We start from the raw sequence: 18,788 nt of genomic DNA on the forward strand, positions 1-18,788 counted from the left end.
GATGAGGGGTCTCAGTGAACTGTCACATGGGTTTTATTTGCTCTGTGGTGCTTGGGCTCTGGAAGTGATGCCCTTTTCTTCAATCCTTCAGTGTAGGTACCCTCTGGAGACCTGTAGTCCACACAGAGCCCAGAACAAGCCCTGCACTGGGCTTTTTCTTCAGCTGTTGGGCTCCTAGAAGTTAGGAAGTGGAGACTGGCCACCATGCATTTCATGTATAGAGGAATGGAAAAGAAGACCTGGGCAAAAACTGACCTTTGGGATGGTTGGCACTCGGATAGGAAGTTCAGATACCTGTGGGTCAGGAAGCATGGGCACTGCCGGAGGGAAGAGGGGGCAGCAGTCTGAGGCTTGCTCACCATGATGGTGAGTGTGGTAACACTCCACTTCCTTTCAGTCCGGCTCACAAGTTTAGTGCACCTTAAAGAACCTAAGGTTACAGCTTCAAATGCAGCTTTAAAGAGAATGCCTTAGAAATGAAAACATTAGTAAGCTGAGCATGCGGGATGAAGATGCAGCAGAACTCAACACAAATGAGAGTGCTGCCCCCCTCTCCCTGGCTTCAGTTTGTTAAGATAAAGTATGCTTGGTACATGGCCAGTACCTTCAGGGCGTCCCCTCTGCTGCTGCTCTTCAGAGTGCACCATCGGTCACACCTGCCGGCTGTTGTTCAGAGAGCCCAGTGACCCTTTTACTTTCCTTGGTAGGGGGCTGGCCAGCTTGACCTATAGGCCAGGAGCTTTACTGCCTGTTTTGCAATGGGAAGATTCAGTGCTGTACAGTTGGCCTTTGAAAAGAGTTTCAGTTGTTACAACACTCACTTTAGTATCCTTTGGACCAAGTGTGAATGTGGTTTCCTTATAACAGGCTCTAAAACCAGCCCAGAAACAGGGAAGTGCAACTATGGAAACTGTTCCAGCTAGCTCTCTGCCCTACAACTGAGGAGGAGCAGCTGAGCAGCTCAGTGTTGCCTTCCCTGGAGCGGCCCATCATACCCCAGCTGCCCTCTCTACATCCTCCCCTGCCAGTCCCTAAGCAGTCAGTACCCCCAGCTGTGCCCACAGAGGCCAGAGAAAGGGATTGGATTTCTTGGAGCTAGAGTTATGAGCAGTTGTGAGCTGTTTACCCTCACTGTAAATTGCTGTGAATTGAACTCTAATCCTTTGGAAGAGCAGCAACTGCATTTAACCTCTGAGCCATCTCTCCAGCTCCACTATCTTTGTTTAATTTTTTCATATCCTATTTTTAATGATAGTTCTTAAACACTTTAACCTCCCTTGTAGCCCACCAATCACCATAGGAAGTGGAAAAGAAAAGATTGGAGGTGGGGAAGTGGACCTCTTTGGAAAGGATCTTTGGAGCAACTCCCATCTATGTTGTCTGGAAATTGGCAGTTCAGTTCACAGGTTAGCAGGCAGCAGCACCTTAGGCCACTCTCAAACACTTCACAGATACACCAGCAGTCCGCTTCAGTAGGGCGGGTCAGCCACACAGGTAACTGGACCTGGCAGAGACAGCCAGGCCTCAACTTTGGCTAGAGTCAGCGTCAGCAGGAGCGACTAGCAAGAACACCAGAAGTTCTTGGCTGTGCTTCTCAGAGAAGGGAAGACGAGAGACCCACAAGCATTGCGCTGCTGAACCAGCAAGCCAAGCCGTCTCCATCTCTCTGTCGAGTCCTACTTATACCCTCCAAACACTGCGCGTCCTCCATGTGCCTTGTCTCAGCTGATATCACTCTGCCAATCAACCTGAGTACCTAGAAGTGGCAAGAAACTGCGATACAGCACCAGGAGGTTTTTTGGTGTAGGTCTCTCTATGGAGTCCTGACCTGCAGCTCAACTATGCAATGTAAGGTGAACCAATGCATGCATGTTGTTAGCAAAGAATCCTTCAACACATGTGCTTTCACGTGCTTGCTTTAGCAGAACATCCTCTCCCCTGTGTCTGCTTCAGTGAAACGTTCTTTCATGAGTCTGCCTTAGTCTTTGACCTGTGTCCACTTCAGGAAAACACTCCTTCATGTTTTTGCCCCTGCAAAATACCATCCAACACAGCAGACTCTCTAATGAACCCTTAAGTGTCCACTTCAACTATCCCTGTGACCAGTATATGGGTACATTGGCAGCAATGACTGGCCTGCCACGTTCTTGAAGTTAACCCAAACGATCCTTTTAAAGATTGTATATTTGATATTTGAAAGAGCTGGTAGGCATTCCTAATGGTACCCTCCTGTGAAAATTAGAGATGGGCAGATGGCATGCTCTTGTGGCCAGCATCTTTGATACAGCCTTGTTAATACGTAGATCATAAGTCATGTCAACAAAATTATAGGAGTCACACCTGCCCCTCTCCCAGGGCCAGGTGTGGTAACATGGAAAAAGGCAGCTTGCAGTCTCTGTGACAGGGCCATACTTTCATTCATTCTCCATGGGTTTTTATTTAAGCCAGATTATTACTGTTTAACTAGACACTTAGGAATTTAAAGTTGTATGATTGATTATTGGCTAATTATCTCCCCTAATCAACTCATCTTCTAAAATAAAGTGGCCACAGACTAAGCCCACCAGGGCCCCTATGTCTCTCTATCTGAGAAAGATGATGTAACTTATCCCAGGAAATCAGAGGCACACTAAATAGCATTTAACTGAGGGTCATATATGTGAGTGCAAAATGGGGGGACAGGTAAAACCCCAGGATGCAGCAGCAGCGTTACCTTCTGTGCTGCTGAGGACTAAGGAAGGAGCTTACCCTAAGGTTCCTTCAGGTCTTCCCCTTTCTAAACCGAGATTGCTCAGTTTAATTCCTTTTACCCTCTATATTGTCTTATCCTTAAAACATTGAAATAATGTTCTACAAAACTGGCCAGATATTTTTTCCATCTTGTTTCATTTTGTAGTAAGAGATTAAAAAGGACAAGGCAAGGAGTGTGATCCAAACTGCCCATGGTGCAAGCAAAGCTCAAATAAAAGGCTTCTAGTGGGCCTAGCTTGGGCCAAGGTGTGGAAAGTAGAAACATCCCTGTAGACAGCCAGAGCCTTCCCTCACTGATGAGCAGGGGCAGAAGCCTTGCTGATCCCACTGTGTGTGGTGGGAGAGGTTAGCTCATGGGCCACAGTGGGCTTCCATTGGACATGAAGATCCAGTTGCCTTTAGGTTGCTTGCTAGTCCTATGGCTGGGCAGGCTGTTAGCCCAAGGCCTACTTATTCCTTGGGCTCTGTCTGCTCCTACCCTCTGACAGTTCAGCCCTGGGGGATTCAGTTGAGACCCTAGGGCTGGATCAGAAGTCAATGTGCTGTTGAACCTGTTGGTGGGAAGACCCGAGAGGATCTGCATAGTGGCTCACACCTCCCTTCTGGGTCCTGTAGACTCTTGCAGGGGAGCTGTATCTTGAGGCAGAACACCAGGATTAGAGTTAGGGTTCACTGGTGTTAGAGTTAGAGTTCTCCCCAGCCTTACTCTATGGACAAAGCAAAGTCTTGGGGCCAGAGATCTAGTCATTTGGTAACCTAGGCCAGCTTTGGGACTTGCTGTGTGGGAGTGGCTACAGGATTGCCAGGGACCATGAACAACAGGTACCTTTCTTATTCAAGTCTGTGTGTTCAGTATTGCCAGTTAATTTACCCAGGAAGAAGGTTTAGGGGAGCTCTTGGTTCAAGACCACCCTGTATCTGTGAGTAGAAGGCCGTAAAGGTTTAGCAGAAGCAGACATATGGGATAGCCACATTTAGGACTCTGATTGGCCAGGGCTGGTTCAGGCATCTACCCCCAGTGTTGTCCTTGAACTTTCCTCTAAACTGGAGTTCCTTCCAGTGGGCAGCGTTCTTCCTCCTCCCCTTGGATTCAGTGCCTATGTAGAGGCAGATGAAGCTGGCGACCAGGCCAGTGGGGAGGGGCTTTCTGGAGGGAGGCCCTACAGGGCTCTTGCCCTAACCCAGCGAATGTCTGCAGAACCACTGTGCTGTATAGTGAGCAGAGGGAGCGGCCTTGCGCCATGCTTAGAGCTTTCTAGCTCCCACAGAGCCTGTGCTCGCCACACTGCTCCAACCTGCGGCACAGTTGAATGGGGCTTCTTCAAGTTGGTAATTTGTTCTTTTATTGTTTATTGTGTTTTAAAATGTTGTGTGCATGCATATGTGCTTGCATTTGGGTGGTAAGTAGGTGATGCATGCTGTGACACATGTGTTAGAAGATAGCTTTCAAGAGTTGGTTCTCTACTTCCACTGTATATATATGCACCCTAGGGACTGAACTCAAATTGCCAGATATGGTAGCAGGTGTCGTTACCCACACACTGAGCCATCTCTCTGGCCCTGTGTTAGTCATTTAAAACTTACCTTTCCTCCACATTATTTCTCATACTCTAATTTGAAATCAATTTTGTAAGCACTGAGACAGACTCGGCTCCTGCTTTAAATCAGAATCACAGTGGCCTCTCCTTGGCACAGTGTGAGTGCAGAAGCCACCCTGATTGATGCTCATGCTGCCCGCCAGAAGCACACTTTATTGGCTGCAGTCGGCTGGGTAAACATGTTTTTCAAGAGGGTGCTCATTTTACCATGGCAACAAGCTCTTCGCTTGAGTGTCTATCTGGACCACTTCTATGGCACACACTGTTCTTGAGGCTCACACAGTGGCTTCCTTCGGAGAAGGGGCAGAAGCGAAGTACAGGCGGCTTGTCCATCCGAGTACTGGCACTTGGCTTCTTGCTTGGCTAAGCATAGGCTTTACTGTAGTTTCCCTTTATTGACTTTTCAGTATGACGTCAGATGGTCCTTTGGGTCTGCAGTGGGGTCCTTTGAGAATGGAGCCTCTCATTTTGACAAAGGGTGGGAAAGTAACTCGATGCAAATATGTTTCCTGGCCAGATCTCTCATTGCCATTTATGCTTGAGGACAGAGCCCTGGGATCTCTGAGTCTTGTGCTTTGAACCCATCAGGCCTTTGGCCAAGGGACACCATATGCCCTCTGGACCACCAGCACACCATGACAGTTGCATCTAAGCTTTACAGGGGAAAAGGAGCCCATGCCTCAAAGCTAGCTTTGCTTACATGGTGACCCACTCTCCTGTGCTATTCTCTCTCCACAGTGGATGTGGCTACGGCGCTGCCTCTGCAAGTGGCCCCTGCAGCAGTTCCCATGGACCTGCGCTTGGACCACCAGTTCTCACTGCCCTTGGAACCTGCATTGCGGGAGCAGCAACTGCAGCAGGAGCTCCTAGCGCTGAAACAGAAGCAGCAGATCCAGCGGCAGATACTCATTGCAGAGTTCCAGCGTCAACATGAGCAGTTGTCCCGACAGCATGAGGCGCAGTTGCATGAACATATCAAGGTGAGCCGCAGCCTTGGGCTGTGCACAGTTCTTCTGTCCATGGTCTGTTTACCTGTGAGAGCCAAGACTTGTGAGTCAGGGACCCTCAGGGTGACAGCTGCTTCTTCTTCCCCATGGTTGGTATGATTTCATCAGTGCTGAGGTGTAGACAGGTGACATTCTTTTTCTGTGCCCAGGATGGGCATTATCCATGAGTGTTTAGTCCCATGGACCTGGTACCTTCCAGGTGACACCTGCTCCGTCTGTTCCCAGGATTGGCATCATCTATGGAATGCTAAGACCTGAGAACCAAATGCCTCTGGATGGTGCGTGATTCCTTCTGTCTCCAATGCACAATCTTACTCACAGAATGTCAAAGCCCAAGAACCAGGTGACCCTCACTGTAGGCTGTTACAAATGTCCTAGGCCTTATGCGTCCTGAAGTGGACTCAGGACCTCATGATATAGAAGTTGCCTTCTAAAAATATATGTAAGAAGACAGGCCAAAAAGTGGCGGACACCTAAGAGGATTCAGGGTTTACTGTGGTTTTTCTCAGATTTCTCGCTGAGACACACACACCCTTTCTGGGTCAAAACAAAAACAACAACAACAACAACAACAAAAAAAAAACAGTTAATAAAGATCTTTTTAATGGCTACCCTACCCCAGCTATTTAATCTGATCCCAGAATTCAGATTAAGTAAGTTGAAAAGAAACCTACAGGAGTAATATGTAGATCCATGGCGAAGTTGACAGGCCAGGAAAAATCTCTCCTGAGAACCATGTTGAGCCACACTGTCCAGTAGAAACTACGCTTGCAGCCGTCACAGTAAAGCAAAAAGCTTCCTTTACGAGTTGTTCAAGTTGCTCGCAGCTGTGTTTCAGAATCACGAAACACATCATAGCTTCAGCAACAAACAGTATTTTCTGTGGGTAAGGGATGTCATGTCATGTGATTGTGCTATGTTGGTCAGGGTAGTCGAATTTGAGGCCTAGCTGGGCTGAGGATGGAGGATGTACAGTCAGACACTGCTGTCCTAGTCCAGTCCCTGCACAGGAACAGCTTTCCCAGAACCACCTTGCCCACCCAAGAGAACAGGACCAAGATGGAGTCCTGGCATCTAGGACCCCTGGGCCTGGATTGGTACTAACCACTCTGCAATTCTGCCATCACTAGACCAGTCTCATAAGCCATGGGAGGGTCCTGGCACTGACTTCTATCTATAGGCTTTACTGTGGGTTCCTATAAGGATGCATGAGGTTCTTCTCTGGTTTGGATAGCAGAGCCCTGCCTACCCTGGTGAACAGGTCCAGTAGCAGTTCTAGGTTCCCTTTCAGGAATGGGTGTGCTGAGAACATTGTCCTGCTTGGACCTTGTAAGAAAAGAGGATCTAGAAACCTCACCCTGGGCTCTGAGAGCTGCCTGTAAGGAGGCTGGGGCCTTTGGTACTGTGATAGTTGTTCTCTTAAGTGTCCTGGGATGTGAGGCCATTGCTGCTGCTGCTGCTGCTGCTGCTGCTGCTGCTGCTGCTGCTGCTGCTGCTGCTGCTGCTCCATGCTCTTAGGTTTGGAATGGGCAGGTTAAGGACTGACTACCAGAACCAGGCACTTCATCCTCCAATCCTTTCCTGCCTGCTAGGAGAAGCCAACAGCAGACCTAGGAAAGAAACCTTGCTGATGGTTGCCCACTGCTCTGCTGAGGATGGCCAGGCCTACCTCCCATGGGGCCCTGGTTTCCAGGACTAGGAGCTGGGTATTTCAGGTTGGCCTCAGGCAGGGGCCATGTGCCAGCTTGAAAGCAGTAGAAGGCATTTTAGGCCATGGCACCCAGTGACCCTGATTTGCCAGCTGACTGAGTGCCACCATACCAGGCTTCTGCCTTATTTTCAACATGAGCCATAGCCTCATATATCTGTGCCTCTTAAAAATCAATTGAAACCCAAAGTCTTAGCATTTTGTGTGTGTTCTGTGTGGCCACAGCTCCTCTATAGCAGCTTCCTGACTCAGTGCTCTCGTGGCCCCTTCTCACTATTAGTAGACATGCACAATCTGCCCCTTCTCTGTGCTTTCAGGTCTTGATGCTGCGTTGCATCTCTGGGCAGGCCTGAAGCCAAGTTTCTGGGCCTGAATCCCTTTCTGAAAGCTGGTTCTGTGTACACAGGAGCTCTGTCAGGGATTCACCTATGCTAATTCCAGGCTTTTGGGTGAATATGAGTGAAGACCAGACAGGAAGCTTGAAAACAGCAGAGTGAGCCCTGTGCCGTGAGGTTCAGGGTGGTAGACCTCAGCCGGACACGCCCTTACTGTACTGGCTATCTCAGAATCAGCCATACCTGTGCATGCACTGGCTTTCCTCCAGACTCAGTGTAGGCCCTGGCCAAAGACAGACTAGGGAGCTCTGCTGAATTACAGTTTACCTGTGGTGTCCCACCATTGAACATTCCTATCCACAGCTGTTCACGCACACGGTCCTTGTCACCAGCAAGCAGCATGACAGGCAGATAGACTGCAGTGGGAGGCTCTAGCAGGTGTAATGAGTAGTCAACGTTGTGTTCTTCTTATCAGTTGATTAAGTGTTCCCATGGTTTGAACAGTGAGAGCCTCAGAAAGAACTCTCCTTAGCTGTGTGAGTTCTCGGGGCAGGAGCAAGAAGCACAGCAAAGACCTGCGAGTTAGGTCCACGAGCTGGGGCAGCCACAGACACCGGAGCGGCCCAGGGCACCCTGGCAGCATGCCCCTCTGACCTATCTTTCTAGACCCTAGAAGAGACGCCGTCACTAGAAACGTAGCTTCAGAGCTGGCCTCAGAGACAGGACTTCAGCATCATAACAATTCAAGGTTATATTTTCCTTTGTAGCCGGGCGGTGGTGGTGCACACCTGTAATCCCAGCACTCTGGGAGGCAGAAGCAGGTGGATTTCTGAGTTCGAGGCCAACCTGGTCTACAGAGTGAGTTCCAGGACAGCCAGGGCTATACAGAGAAACCCTGTCTCGGAAAAAAAAAAAAACCAAATCAAAAAAAAATTTTTTTTCCTTTGTGTTTTAATCTCTTTTTTTCATTAAAATTGAGATTTAAAAAAAAAAAAGCCTTTAGACTGTGTAAGTGTGTCGTTGCATTAGCAGCCTTTTGTTTTGATGGTGTGAACTCTCTTCATGCCATCATATTGTTAACGACACTTGGCAGTGGTGTTTGTCAGACAGATTTCTTGAACACACAATCTAATTAGTGTCATTAAATCATCAGTCAATTTAAATAGAATTTATAATTGGAACAGGAGTAGTTTTTAAAGTAAAACTTCAGTTGGTAATTTGGGGTAAACAAGGTCTTCCCAGGGGTTGTAATTCTCAGAATCACCCTATCTATCCCTGCTGCAAACCTTGCTCATTTCTCTCCAGCCTGAGGGGGGTGGGGCAGCTGAGTGGAGAGGCGGTGCTGTGTCATTAGCTGGAATTGTCCTTATAGAGGCTATCACTGTTTCAGACCCAGGTGGCATGGAAAACCAAGACAGTGGCCCAGAGTACTCACCTTGTGCAGTTACAGTATTGTTTTTAGTATTTAGAAGTGCTTTTTTACCAAAAATAAATAAACAAACAAACAAACAAACAAACCCTGTACTTTCTAGTGTTTATACTTGATTAGTAGTGCAGGGTTAGTAAGTAGCCTTGGGCCCTGCCCCTGTCCTCCACAGACTTCTGGTTCCAGAGCTGACCTGGGGGATAGGCCAGCCTTTCCCTCCATTAGGGCTTGGTACAGCAGTTTCCCTCCTCTAGGAGAAGACTCTCACTCACTTCATCCTGAATGTGCCTCTTCTAAGCCTGGCATGCCTCACCTTTGGCTGAAGAATTAAATGTTTAATTACTGTATCTGTCATACATGCACTGTTCAGCTGAACGCTCACACTCAGCTTCCCCCTTTCCTATGTAAACCCAGTCCCCCAACCTGAGGAGCCAATGGATAGCCTAAGATGAGTGCCTCAGAAACTGACTTTCCAAGATGAACTTATTTCAGAAATTGCCAGGGCGTGCTGCCTATAATAGCCGTAGATGCATCCTGAGAGGCTGGATGGGAGGTAACTGAAAGATTGGGAGAGCATCTATTCTACTGGGGAGCAGAGAAGAGCATCCACACCGCCATGATACAAGACCCTTGGGCACAGGGGCTTGCTGTAGCGCCAGTAGTACAGCATGTTAGCAGTGACCACCTCTCCTAGGGCCTGAGAAACAGGGTAAGGGACATCCTGGCATCTGTCCTTCCTTCACTATCCTCTCCCACATTTCCCGCATGCCTTAGTCAGGGTTACTGTTGCTGCACAAAACTACCATGACCAAAAGCCAGCCAAATTCTGTCACTGAAGGAAGTCAGGACAGGAACTTAGGCTAGGAACCTGGAGGCAGGGGCTGACGCAGAGGCCATGGAGGAGTGCTGCTTACGGACTCGCTCCCCACGGCTTGCTTAGCCTCCTTTCTTATAGACCCAGGAACACCAGCCCAAGGTGGCCCCACCCACATCCTATATCAGTTTTCTTTAAGAAAATGCTACAGGCTTACCCACAGCCCAGTCTTATGGAGGCATTTCTCAGTTGGGATTCCCTCCTCTCAGATGACTCCTAACCTGTGTAAAGTTGATAGAAGGTTAGCTAGCACATCACTTGCACTTCCATGACTGCCAGTGTAGTCAGCTTTCTCTATATGCCTCGTGCCTGTCTGCATTTCTTCTATGATTTTCTGAGCTGTTTTCACTTGCAGTGCTGGTCGCTTCTCGTAGGTGTAGGAGTGCTCTTTATGAATAAGGACATTATTCCAGCCTCCACTGTTCATTCTCACTTGATACAGAGTCATTACCTACTTTTCCTATTGTGAATCAGATGTTCTTTCTGAACAGATGTGTCTCTGTCCCATTTTCATGTCTGTGACTGTATCCAGCTTGCTCCCTTGCTATATCCTTACACTTGGCACCTGCAGCTCTGATGGTGCCCTCATAGACTGTAGACTGACTGCCCAGCTCCCACACCATGCCCCTCTACCAAGAGTTTCCTGGGCTTGTCTGGCCTGTTTCTTTTCCATGATGAACTTCACAACCATTCTCATGAAGTCCCCACAATTATGCCAAGAAGTAACTTCAGATTGTGCAGTAATGGCTCCCTAGTGTTGAATTTGTACTTGAGAAACAAGTTATTTGTTTGTTTATATTTCTACCCTAGTAAATCCTTGTTTTTATTTTTCACTTAACGCATATAAATGTTTAATCTGGGACATACTATGTTTTCGTCTTTATTGTGAATAAATGTTTCTGTATTTTTATTTTTCATGCTCACTTACTGCGAGCGTCTAGATGAGCCCTGGATTTCATTCTTACATCTACAGTAACTGGAGAGAATTTTCTGATATTGATTTTTTTTATGGGTTACTCGTGTTATCTGCAAACAAAAGTCATTTCCTTTTATTCTTCTTCTGAATTAACTGAAATTTCCTCAACTCTTTGAAGGTCTGTGAGGCCCTCCTAGCACTGTGGGACAGTCCCTGCTTTGAGCTCTAGGCAGCTGCCCATGCAGAGTCCTGACTTACATCCTGCTGCTATCTTCCTGTCAGGCAAGACTACAGTCTCTCTGAAGGAGCAGCAGCGTCTGAGTGCTCCTTTGTGTGGCCTTCACAAGACTATGAGGGCTCCAAGATCTTCATAGTCTAAGTGGTAGAGGATACTGCTTAAGCTCAGGTAGTCGACTCCAAAGGAAGGAAACTTTGTTGTGTGGCCAGAGACCATGGTGGTGATAGTTACTTTACTCAATACTGTGACCAGATACTTGAGCAACAGCAACTTGAGGGAAAAAGGATTAATTGCACCCCACAGTTGAAAAAGAGATACAGTCTGATACAGTCTTGTGCTTAGTGGGGTGGGGTGGCAGAAGCATGAGGTGACTGTTCATTTCTGGATCTATCAGAACCAAACAGAAATAAGTTCTTTCTTTTTTAATCAGGACCCCCAACCCAGGGAATGGTGCCACCGCATTCAGGGCAGGCCTCCCATCTATTAAGGGAGTTTCTGGAAACACCCTCACAAACACACCCAAGGTTGTTTCCTTGGTGCTTCCAGATCTTACCAGTCAACAGTGAAGATTATCTTTTACACTACTTGTTCTAAGTAGTTCAGGGCATGTTGCTTGAAACCCTCCCTAGTCATGATGGGGAAGGACCGTGTGACCCTGCCTACCACCTGGGAAGTCATGTCCTTGGTTACCTGGCCAGCCTTATTAAGCCCGAAGAAGTTATGCAGACCAGCCCTGTCCCTGGAGTTCTCTGTGACAAGTTCACCTTCTATTCAAGAGCATTGATGGCCCCTCTGAGGCCATCCTGACTATGCCTCATTTGTACCCGGAGCTTCTGGCTCCTGAACATAAACATTGTGTTTCCCAACTCTGCTTTCTCCTCTGGGCTGTGGTGTCTGCAGACAAGAGTTAGCTTTCTGTATATTTACAAGTTAATAGTAGAAGTTGAAAATCTTCACAGATCCTTGAATATGGTGAGACACAAGCAACTAGCACTGGCTACTCTTTGCTGAGTCTGGCCATCACTTGTATGGCTATCCCATGTTCACTGACACCTTCTGTGTAGTAGTATGTTGAGGATCAGGCCCTGCTGGCAACTAAAGGTGTCCTGGCCAGGAGAGTGCAGTGCTGAGCTAAAGTTTGAAGGACAAGTTAGAGTTCAGCTGTTAATAGATGGGTGAGGCTTAGAAGAGCTTTTCCAAGAGTACACACGTGTACACACATGTATACACACACACACACACAGGCTGCTCTGCTGCTTTGGGTCTCTGCCCTTAGACTGTTCCCGTTGTCTTCTTCTTCCTGACCACGTCCATTAGTCTTGACACCCTGTACCCTAATGATGCTGTTGCTCTGGCCCACAGAATACTCCCTATACCAGCCCTGGCACAGGCGCTACTGTTGGCACTCACTTTCTTTCCCTAGACCTTCCTGATGGATGGGGTACCTGCCTGTCTTTTTAACACTTGAGAGTATGAGCTCAGACCCATGGGGGTGTGGCTCACTGCTGAGTGTGCCTGGAAGGATGAATTGTTTCCAGGGTGCTGTAATGAGGTTGCCTTTGGATTTGATCCAGTTGGTCCAGTCAAGATAGAAATGGTTTCTCATTGAGAGCCCTGGGACATTTTAATCCCAAATGCTCCATTACAAACCATGGACAAACAACACACATCCTGCCAGTCAGCAGGTCCACGCTCAGGCTCTGTTTGTATGCTTCTGCTAAAGAGTATAATGGAGCCTGCCCTGTTCTTATCTCAGGAAAGCACATGAGAGTCTGCCTTGAAGGCTCTCTGGGCATCTTTAAATAAAGCTACAGAACAACATATTGAGCTTTGGTGCTTTAAGGAAATAAATGTCTAGGTGCATCACTACAGACAGGATTTATCACAGAGTCTGGTTGTGTCCTATCTCTTCCTTCTCACATTCTGCCCAGACTTGGATTTTACTCTGTCTTCAAAAATGTGCTTGATTTACCCTCATTTTATCTCCAGTGTTGTCTTTTTTAAGTCACGTAAGGGTAGACAACAAGAGAGCTGTTTGTCTACACCTGGGTAGACTAATAGGCCTTGTACAATGTGGTAGACTTGAAATCAGGCCAGCTGTGCTCCAGGACAAGCTGCTGTGGGAGCTGGTATAGTCTGCACCGTCTCAGCCACTCATGATCTTGAACATGGTCCATCTGTAGCTAAACTCTGTGTGCAGTGTTGGAAGGGAAGAAGGATTCATGCATTTGGAGCAAATGGGTTTGTGCTATTGCCTGTGCTAGCTGGCCTGTTCCTTGTAGCTCCCATCTACAGGGTGGCAACTCATTCTTTTCCTCTAGTCCTTGAGGCTAACATGTTAAATATGACATTTATCCAAACAGGATCTGTCTGGTACACATCAAAGAGAAGTAGCAGAGGTGACAATGGCCCTTTTCTGGCTACTTTTTGACTTTGGCCATCAGGTGTGTGACTATCCCAGATTCACTGACAGCTTTCTGGCCCTGCTGTTATCCAAAGGGTGAGGACCAAAAGTATCATGGCCAGAATTATTCTGTGGTGGCAAGATCAGCACACATTCACTCTGGGAAGCATGCAGGCAGCCATTCCCTCTTCAGGGGAGGGTGGCATGTAATTTTATTGGTAAATTATCTTGTAGTATTCGAACTCACTAAAAAGCTGGCTCTGGAAGTGGGGTTCCCTTTCCCCATTTCAAACCCAAGCATGTTAGTCTCAAAGTACCCCTTGTCTGGGGATAAGCTGACCCTCCCACTCCAGTTCTGTGACAGGGCACATAAAACATTGTGTTGGGAATAACCAGGAGGTAAACCTTTTGCAGAGGAGGCTACTGTTGCTTGTCTCCTGATATAAAAGTGCCTGCAGTGGGAACAGGAAACTGGAAGTTAAGCCATTGAGAAAATGCAACCAGGAACTCCCATGACTATCTCAACCACCACAGTTGGTCTCTGCTAGAAATGCCAGCAGGATTTAATGCTATCTGTCCATTGCTGTTTGTTCTTTTATTGGACACCTCACCTGAAGGGAAGGAACACTTTGCTCCTCCAGAGACATTCTAGGTTGGAAACTCCTGCTGACTGCCTTGCTGGGGCTTTCCCAGAGACTTAGGCCTGCTGGTTACAAGCCTCCAATCCCACGTTACCTTTCTTCTGCTCCTTCACTAGGACCACTCTAGACTTCTCTGCCGGTTTCTGCCTGTCTAGTCTGATGGTGTTTTACAGTCTTTCCATCTCTTGTTTCTAGCTCTCTGCTACTTGCTATCTATCCTGTATATATCCTGTGAAATAAAAATAAATGCTAATTTAGATATTATTTATTAAACTCACTTATTTAAAACAATAAGTATAGCTCTTGTAGACCATTCTCCAGACCATACTGATCATGCTGTTGGATGTTAGAGTCTGTCCCTAAGTGTCAGAATGGGTCAGGGCCCAGCTTTCATTGAAAATACTGGATATGCTTAAAGGAGTATATAAATCCCTTATATGAAACCACACAATATTTGTTTTTGAGGCCCAGTAATGTGAGAAAGTTGGACCATTGTCTGTGGGTGGTTTGGGTCTGGTTTTAAGTCTAGATTCTGTATTACTATATTTTCTGTATTGCTAAATGTCCTAGTGAGTAACTGTAGGTGATTTACTTAATTTCATATTTGTTATTAGTTTTTTATAATTTATTTTTATTTTACATTCATTGGTGTTTTGCTTGCATGTGTGTCTGTACGAAGGTGTCAGAAACCCTGGAACTGAAGTTTCAGACAGTTGTGAGCTGCCGTGTGGGTGCTGGGAATTGAACTGGTATCCTCTAGAAGAGCAGCCAGGCTCTTAACTCCTGAGCAAACTCTCCAGCCCCTTCCTATTACTTCTAGTCAGAAAAACACCCTATTAAATATTGTCAACTTGACAGAACCTAGAATCACCTAGGAGGAGGCAAACATCTGACATGTCTTGGCATTTTAGATTGGGTTAATTGATGTGAGAAGATCCACTCTAAATGTAGACAGCACTGTTCCATAGGCTGGGGTCCTGGACTGAATGAAAAGAGACTGTAATCTGCACACCAGCATTTGTGGCTCTGCTTCCTGACTGCTCCTCACCATGACAGACTGTATTCGCCAGCTGCCCTGGCTAGGGTAACTGTTGCTATGGCGAAACACCATGATCACAGCACCTTGGGGAAGAAGGGGTGTGCTTCCACATCATCGCTCATCATCCAAGGAAGTCAGGGCAGAGGCCAGAAGGGTGCTGCAAGCCAGGCTACCACCATTTTCTCATCCTTCTTTCTTACAGAATCCAGGGCCACCAACCCTGGGATGGCACCACCTACACTGGGCTAGGCCTCCCTCACCAATCACTAATTAAGAAAATGTCCTACAGGCTTGTCTAAAACTCAGCTCTGATGAAGGCATTTTCTCCATTGAGATTCCCTCCTCTCAAATGACTTTGCCTTTTGTTCAGGTTGACATAGAACTACCCAGCACACCAACTCTGAGTCCAGATACATACTTACTTAAGATGTTTTTGTCCAATATTGTCACAATAATGGAAAAAGTAACTAACACGCATCTTTGAGAAGTAGCCTGTTTGGGTCCGTCATCATGTTAAAGTCTATGTACCTCTTAAATCAGCTGAGCACCCGTGATTGTAGGACACACACATCCAAGCTCACACGCAGTACCTGAAATTCCTGCCCTAAGAGTATTAGGGTCAAGAAGTACCCCTCAGGGCTACACGACAGCTTCCTGCAGGGCCTTTGCTTCAGCCTGAGTTGTGTTGAGGCTAGGCCCAAAACGTCAGTGTGTGAGCAGCATGGTGCTAGTGCAGCATGTTTGGAGGCTTGAGCTTGTAACCTCTTCTGATTGGCTGGTCAGTAATTACTAGGGATAACGGGAGCCTCCTAGAGACCCAGAAGGTTCTCTGCCCTGCTGGAGCAGTGAGTGGATGGACATTTGGCCTCAGCATAAGGGCTTTTAGCAAAGAAGGCTTTTATCTTTGTTTACTTTTAAAGTCTGATTGGGTTTACACTAAAAAAAAATGCCTATTAAATTGAATGTCTAGTAAATTTAAAAGTTGGGGTCAGTTAAACTAAGTTTGGGATAAGTATGTGGCTCAGAACAGTGGGCCTGGCTTAAGTTCTGGTTAGAACAGTGGGCCTGCTGTTGCTGTTTTTGTTTATGTTTTATGAGAAAAATTTGGCCATGTGTCATATTTTTCTGTGACTGTGATAAGACACCATGGCCAAGGCAGTTTCTAGAAGAGTTCCTATATTTCTTTTCTTCTAAAAAAAGAAATTTCTGTTCCCACTGTAGGCACTTTTATATCAAGAGACACACAACAGTAACTTCCACTGCAAAAGGTTTACCTCCTGGTTATTCCCAACACAATATTTTGTGTTCTCTGTCACAGAATTTGGGGGTCGGGGGCTCATGGTTTCAAAGGGTGAGTCCAGGACCATCATGGCAGGGAGCACGGGAGCGGGCATGGAGACGCCCACCTGAGCAGTAGCTGCAGGGGCACACCCTGAGAGCAGCCGTCAAGCTGAGAAGAGCTGAGAATGGTATGTGCTCCTGAACCCCAAAGCCTGCATCTAGTGGTGCACTTCTTAACCCTTCAACAGTTCCAGCAACTGGGACCCAAGTATTCCAATATGTGAGCCTATGCCGGCCATTCTCATCCAGGCCACCACATTGGCCATCTTATTCTAAACTGTCCTTTGGTGATGTGGATTGTGTCTGCCAGGGATCTCTTCTCAGCATTCTCCCTCTACTTTGGCAGAGTCTTGGGTTAGTTACTACATGCAGATAGCTGAGTTTACCCACTGTAAAGACAGCATTTCCAGAAGGCTTGTTGTTATGGTCTGGACTCTACACTCGGTGTCTTCTCCCTTGGCCCTTGGGGAGCCAAGGAGGGAAATCCTTGTGACAGATATTGTGTGTGGTCAAAGAAAGGAAAGAACCTAAGCTCCAAGGCCCGGGGCACAGAGGGTCACTGCCGGTGTTCTGTGGTGATGGCTGAGGAGCACAGACCTGGTTAGTTCTTTCTGCCCTAGCAACATACACACAGGTATGATAGCCTTGATACACACAGGACCAGCAGCATTGTTGTGGAGTGTCTTTGGGAATCTGGTCATTATTTGTAATCTGTGCCTCTTGAATTTCAGGTTAGTGTGTCTTTGTTACTGTAACAGGAACCTCACTTCCCTTCTAGGTACTAAGGGGGAGAGTACAGAGAGACTCTTCAGCAATGGTCCACTCCATGCTCCTGAGTTGGGTGGCTCTGAGCAAGGATAGCTGTTTAGGGCTGTTTCTTGGAATGGATGATTATAAACTAATTACACTTATTTTTCAAAATGCTACCGTGTTTGTTTTCTGAAGGTGATTTAAGCAGGTAAAGAGTTAACCTAATGCCAGTTGCCTAGTAACCCATTGAGGCACATTACCTGTGGACACCACCACCATACCTTTAAGAACTCTCTGACCCTACTTATTCACAGATGCTATTCTGGCGGCCTTGTAGTCAGTCCATGGTCTGTGTCTCTTTGCTCACAATGGGGTTTTCCCTAGAATAGTTGGAAGCAGTCTCTTGGAATGAAGCTAATAGAGGAGATTGCTTAGTCTCTATACCTTTCTTTACTTTTAGTGCAAAGTGTTATTTTCCTATAAAGGATGGAAAAATGTTACTGTTGAGTTATTATAAGTCTTGAAGCTGGGTTCAGTGGCTCAGTGCCATTGGCTGGGAGGAGCTTAGGTCTTGACTTGTGTTAAACCTATCTATACTGACTGCTGTCAACAAGGGTGGCTAAGTGAGGATGCGATTTTGAGACTAGATCGCTTGGGTTTGGTCCCCCATCCCATCCATCCAGCTAGGTTGTGACTCACTGATGACTTCCTCTTGACTTTCAGCTGTCCTCTGTAAGACACCATCCTCTAGAGGATGTCTTTCAGAAACAGACTCCAGATAAAGGTGTGGAAGTACACATGCCAACCTCATAGCAGACCTTTAGAGTGTTTTCACACTCCTTGTCATTTTGTCTTCATTTGGGGGCAGTACTGCTGCCCAGTGAAGGCATGGGGAAGGCAGCTAACAGTGTGTGGTGCTTCTGTGAGGACAGACCAAGCCTGGCCAGGAGCTGGCCTGCCCATCTCTCCTTGCTGGTGTGTCACCTCACAGTCTGCTGAAGCAAGCTGCCAGCTCAGGCCAGAGAGCCACTTTAGAGGCCATTTTAGTGGCTGTCTGAAATATAAACCAGAGAGCCAGGAGTCTCTGCTGGCCTTCACTGTCTCTCCCTGCACCCACTGTTACTGAACACAGTGTTAGGCTTTCTGCAAATGTCCTTTCTGTGGGGAAGGTACCCACTGTAGTATCTAGGCAGGCCTGGGCACAGTCCGTCAATGTTCTCCCAGTCCCTTTTTCTGAGCTATTATGGGGAATTCTTGTACCCTCTCCAGTTAATCTACAATACACACCTAGCTGCAAATGACCTTTGCCCCATGAATCTTCTTAGTGAATATGTTTGTAGAAGAGAGAGCCCTTGAAAGTCTACACAGACAGGGACTATGGCAGACAGTGCCACTTGCTCAGACTGCCCAGTAAATCTTTGCTGCATCCGGCCACAGTTGTGACTGGTCAGCTCTTAGAAGTCTTGTGAGGCTCTAACCTCTTCTGGGTTACTTCTATAGAAATAGGGATGCAAGGCCAGGGGGCTCACTCTGCATGTTGTGGGGACATAGCACAGGTGAAAACAGAGCTATAATCTCTGTCCAGGAGCTGGCCTGCCCATGGGGGGCTAGGGCTAGCTTAGGTCAGCCCCAGGGTGTCTGTGTAGGTATGGTAGCCTGAGAATTTGCCTGGGTCTTCCAGGACAGCCCCACAGGACAGGGTCCAGTACCTCTTTTATTATGCCCATGGTTTGAGTAAGCTGGTGGCCCTGTTTATTTGG

General features: G+C 47.1%; 1 protein-coding gene across 8 annotated transcripts in view; it reads left to right on the top strand.

Annotated features, from left to right (window-relative positions):
- Hdac4 (histone deacetylase 4) overlaps positions 1 to 18,788 on the top strand; it is a 246,455-nt gene that overhangs the window by 140,706 nt on the left and 86,961 nt on the right. For all 8 annotated transcript variants that reach the window (XM_052192276.1, XM_052192275.1, XM_052192279.1 and 5 more), the window contains one exon: positions 5,088 to 5,329. In XM_052192276.1, the coding sequence (XP_052048236.1) occupies positions 5,088 to 5,329 (242 nt within the window). The remainder of the gene's footprint in view (positions 1 to 5,087; positions 5,330 to 18,788) is intronic.

Source organism: Apodemus sylvaticus, chromosome 9, assembly GCF_947179515.1.
Source record: "Apodemus sylvaticus chromosome 9, mApoSyl1.1, whole genome shotgun sequence".
Classification (NCBI taxonomy): domain Eukaryota; kingdom Metazoa; phylum Chordata; class Mammalia; order Rodentia; family Muridae; genus Apodemus; species Apodemus sylvaticus.